The sequence below is a fragment of the Vicia villosa genome, linkage group LG2 (genome assembly GCF_029867415.1).
Source record: "Vicia villosa cultivar HV-30 ecotype Madison, WI linkage group LG2, Vvil1.0, whole genome shotgun sequence".
NCBI classification, from domain to species: Eukaryota; Viridiplantae; Streptophyta; class Magnoliopsida; order Fabales; family Fabaceae; genus Vicia; species Vicia villosa.
This window is the reverse complement of record NC_081181.1, coordinates 105648158-105652842: the sequence shown is the minus strand read 5'-3', so window position 1 is coordinate 105652842 and position 4685 is coordinate 105648158. Positions and strand designations below refer to the sequence as shown.

Genomic DNA, 4685 nt, shown 5'->3' with positions numbered 1-4685 from the left:
CATTATATTATGGAAATGATGTTTGAACCATGAAAACTTGGCCCCATTTGGAAAAAATACATTTTTGAGCAATGTTGATTTCATGCATTTTCCCAAAATTTAGCCAACTTCAACAAGGTGTAAATCCCTCAATTTTTGTCATATGAAGGAGTTCTTGCACTTTTTGGAAACCTCAAAGAGTCCTCTAACCAATGTCTTTGGTCTCATGTCAAAATGATTTTTGATGCTCCTTGTGTGTCCTTTTGAAAAAAGTGTCTTTTTGTTGACTTTGAAAATGACCTGTAATGTCTTTGGTCATATTTTTCAAATGGTGAATGCAATGACCATGGGATCAATTGAATTTGAAATATAATTGAATTTCCTTCAAAATGAGCTTTGGTTTGAATTTTTTGGATGAAGGATGAGAGAGTTATGATCAGTCAAAGTTGAGTTGACTTTTCAGGCAAAAACCCTAATTTTGAATCTTAGGGTTTTGTTGATTTTTTATCTTTCCTTGATGAATTATGATCATCCAATGATCAAATGATGAATCCTTTGACAAAATATGGACTTTGACAAAAAATTTCATTTTTGACTGTCTGTTGACTTTTTGGGTCCTTTTGAAAAAAGTGTCTTTTTGTTGACTTTGAAAATGACCTGTAATGTCTTTGGTCATATTTTTCAAATGGTGAATGCAATGACCATGGGATCAATTGAATTTGAAATATAATTGAATTTCCTTCAAAATGAGCTTTGGTTTGAATTTTTTGGATGAAGGATGAGAGAGTTATGATCAGTCAAAGTTGAGTTGACTTTTCAGGCAAAAACCCTAATTTTGAATCTTAGGGTTTTGTTGATTTTTGATCTTTCCTTGATGAATTATGATCATCCAATGATCAAATGATGAATCCTTTGACAAAATATGGACTTTGACAAAAAATTTCATTTTTGACTGTCTGTTGACTTTTTGGGTCAAACGGGTCGTCTGTTGACTGTTTGAGCTGCTGACGGTGCGTCTGAGTGAATTGAAGTTTGAAAATTTGTATGATGGTACTTTGAGATATATGGATGTGCATGAAATCCATTTGAGGTCTCAAAAGCTTGTTTCTCCTGTAAAAACAAGAAAACCCTAGTCAGGGACTGTTTGTGTAGGAGACAGTTAAGCGTACCTGATTTTTGTGCAGTGTTGAGTCTCTGCTAATCGCGTGATATTCAGAAGACTTCTAGAACAAAAATCTTGGAATTTTGAATTGCAAAAGATTGATTTGATTGATGGTACAAAACACTGAGAATTGTACTGCCAACAGTTTGGTTGTCAACTGACTGTTCAGGTATTGACGTAGCAGTTAGAGTGAAAAATCAACAGTCAAAGTTAATTTCTTTTTTTTTTTGTTTTTGTTTTATGTGAAAGATTAAAGTTTATTTACATGACTTGTTAAAAAAACACAGACATAATAAATAACTAATATTTACTGTACGCGAGCAAAATTACCGATAATAACCCTGAAAATCATTTAATGCACAGAAAAATGAATATTTGATTGGCAGAAAACACATAAAATATTATTTGAGTAATTAAGCAATATTATGACAAATAGTACAACATTTAATACTGACAGTACAAATATTACATACTATATTGAACAGTACGACGAATAAACGGTACATTTAAGAAATAAGAAATACGGCAAATTTTAAGAATGACGATTGATAACCCATGTTACAAATAGTAACATGTAGATGATTGGGAGCATAAGCATCCCAGGTCCACAGTGTTCCGGGCTATGTAGACAGAAGAAAGACATGATCACCGTAGCAATGGTGATGACCATAAGAAAACACGTTTCCCACCGCTTCGCCATTTTGTCGGGAAAGAAGAAAGGATGGATTATGAAGTAGAAATTTGAGAGATGAATTAGAATTTGATGTGAGATTTTTATGAGAAAATGAGAGGTATTTATAGAGTGGAAAGAAGGATAGAGACGTTGGGGAATGATGTGATTCCGTACAAAAGGAGAATTTGAGTGGAAGTGAGATTTGAAAGAAAGTGTATGATAGTGTTGGGAAAAAGAGAGATGTAGAGAATAAAGTTAGGATTTGATTTTTGAAAAAGAGATTTGAAAAGATTTTTGAAAATAATGGAATATAGTACAAAAATTAGTGGGAAACAAAAGATAATAATAATCTACTTGTTACCAGTATAGTCTGAGTTTCCTGATTCTGCGCCTGCAAAAAGATTTAACTCTGTACCAATTGTGTCAGTACTATTTATCTGTAAATAAATAAATAGCATGTGTGAAGTAATAAACAGTATTTGGCGTTTGCGTAAGAATAAATTCAACTGCAAGCCAAATTAGTGTATAAGAAAAATTCTAAAAACTAAGTGTTTCATATGTCAGGATATTTGTTGAAGTCAAATCCATGATTATATGAGACTCTTAATTTTCAGATTGGAGTTTTCTTGAAAAAAGATGCGGGCAAATTTTGGGGTATAACACATGTGCTCTTAAATAACCAAACTCTGAAATTCTTTTTAGACTCCAGCTCTCACCCTGCCAATGTTAATGCAATAGAAGAAACAAATCATAAGCATAACCATCACTCTTGGATTTAAGAACGGTTGGATTAACCATCAAAATTCCATGTGACGGGGAAAAATAACATAAAAATGTAGAAGTTGGTGAATTAAAAAATTAAACCTAAAATCATAGAATAATAATTAAACTCAAATGTCTACGGAAGAATAAATGATGGTATTGTCTCCATGAACGACATCATATCCTTTATATCGGAGTAGAGGCGGGGATGTCGATATATAAATTTCCACCAGGAGCTTTGTTGCAGACTATGTAGCAATAACAAAAATATTGTTACCATCTTCACTGAGTTTCCAATATAGTTGTTGCTTTGTTGGAATATAGTTTAATATTTGTGTGTAAACTTTAGAAATTGCATCTCTCATAGCATTTCCCCTGCCAAAACACAAATTTGTGAGTTTATTTGAGTTTCCTTGTCAGATTAAATCTCAAACCAATTTGATAAAAGCAAGCTGAATATTGAATTTTCAAATCTTGTGAAATAGGATAAACTAAGATTAGTATACACACAACTTATTAAAACTTGCAAGATTAAAAACAGTGGTTAGTCACAAGGCCTACACATTCAAAAAAAACTGTTTAAACATGTCTAATATTTAACATTGAATGGTTTCTTGTGCTACAAAGTTCCTGAAACTGTGGTATCTGGGAAAATGATCGAATCCATAGGCAAATCTACTATATGCAGTCTTAGCATGTAGTTGTAAGAGGTTGATTCAGCGACTCCAACCAATGAAGAGTCAACACTTAAACATACAAACTTATCTCTCTAAAGACCAAATTGTCAACTGTAAATAGGAATGAAAAAAGACGGGTTACTCACCATAGCTAGCTACTCATCTAACTTGTAAAAACAACTCTTGTAAAGACGGGTTACATGTTCCGATCATAAAATTCTTGATCAATGTGTGGCGGAATTTCATTTATTTTAGTGCCAATTTCTTGTTCAATCCTAAATCTGAACAAAAGATGGAACATATCAGCAACCTACAGTCAGAATCTATAAAATTTATTCAACACCAACTATATTACATACAAATTAAAGCAGTCCTCGTAAGTGATCAAGTTCACCACTAAACCAAGGTGGCCAAATCTTCCTGAACGACCAACCTATCAAAAACAGAGTATCCATCAGAACATGTACATATAATTGATACACACAAAATAAGCAAATTGGATTTAAAGTGAGCAGAAATCAAACATACCCTGTGCAAATAAGTGTATGAGTTCTTGGGAAAATCAAAGTTAGTAACAACATTAACTGTTGTAAATATTTTACTTGTTGATGTCCCTGGAATACTATAATCTCCTTGATGGTGATTAAATGGAAAGAAAGTGATTAAATCACTTTGTAGTTTCTAACAGAAACACAACAACAAATGAGAACGATAATAGGAAAAAAACCTGATTAGCCACATCGACTAAACTATAATCAAGATCTGCCTTTGTTTGTTGTTTCTAACTAAGAGCCTAGTTTACCTTCATCAATCTCGGCAAGATCTTCTTGTGCTTACTGTTTCTAATATGAATTTCTGTCATGAGCAATCTTAGCGACACAGAGAAGAGCAAGTTTTGTTTTCAGATCCTTCAAATGAAATAGTAAAATGGAAACTTGGTGGGTAGTTCGAATCTATATTGGTTTTAGGGTTTTAAGTTGCAGAGGTCGGAGAAAGAGAAACAGTGGTAGACCGAAAAAATTCTCGGAGAAGAGGTAGAACAGAAAATGGAAAGAGATGGAAGAGAGAGCGAAAAGAAAGGTGATTCAGCGGCAGTTTTAGGGTTTCAGGGAAAAGAGAGAAGAGAAGACTGAGAAAGAGAACGAAAGTAAGAAGAAAGAAGAGAAAGGGATGATTTTGAAATAAGAATGTGGCCAATGATAAAGTGACACTTGGTGGCTTCTATGACATAATGAACCACTTGTCATGCTCTCATTAGTTCAAATTAAAAGTGAATGGTTAATTTGTTAGTTACCAAAATGTCCAATTTATAGTGTAATATTTTTTAGTGGGAAGGGTATAATTGACAGTTTGGCCAATTGATTAGTAATAGGTAGATAGTAGACTTCCCGTTAATATTTAATATTTTGATCAGTAACTTCCCGTTAATATT

General features: G+C 33.0%; 1 protein-coding gene across 2 annotated transcripts; it reads right to left on the bottom strand.

Annotated features, from left to right (window-relative positions):
• Positions 1 to 2482: 2482 nt before the first annotated feature.
• On the bottom strand, positions 2483 to 4385 carry LOC131646561 (DEAD-box ATP-dependent RNA helicase 8-like). Of its 2 annotated transcripts, XM_058916571.1 has the most exons (5): positions 4056 to 4385; positions 3782 to 3934; positions 3613 to 3686; positions 3400 to 3534; positions 2557 to 2951 (listed from the first exon to the last, which is right to left on the bottom strand). In XM_058916571.1, exons 1-4 carry the CDS (start codon positions 4113 to 4115, stop codon positions 3450 to 3452), a joined length of 372 nt encoding a protein of 123 aa, XP_058772554.1. In that variant the 5' UTR covers positions 4116 to 4385; the 3' UTR covers positions 2557 to 2951; positions 3400 to 3449. The 2 variants fall into 2 exon arrangements, 1 of the variants encoding a protein (XP_058772554.1); XR_009297521.1 differs by adding an exon at positions 2483 to 2531 and having other exon boundaries at positions 2679 to 2951; positions 3613 to 4385.
• Between the last annotated feature and the right edge of the window lie 300 nt (positions 4386 to 4685).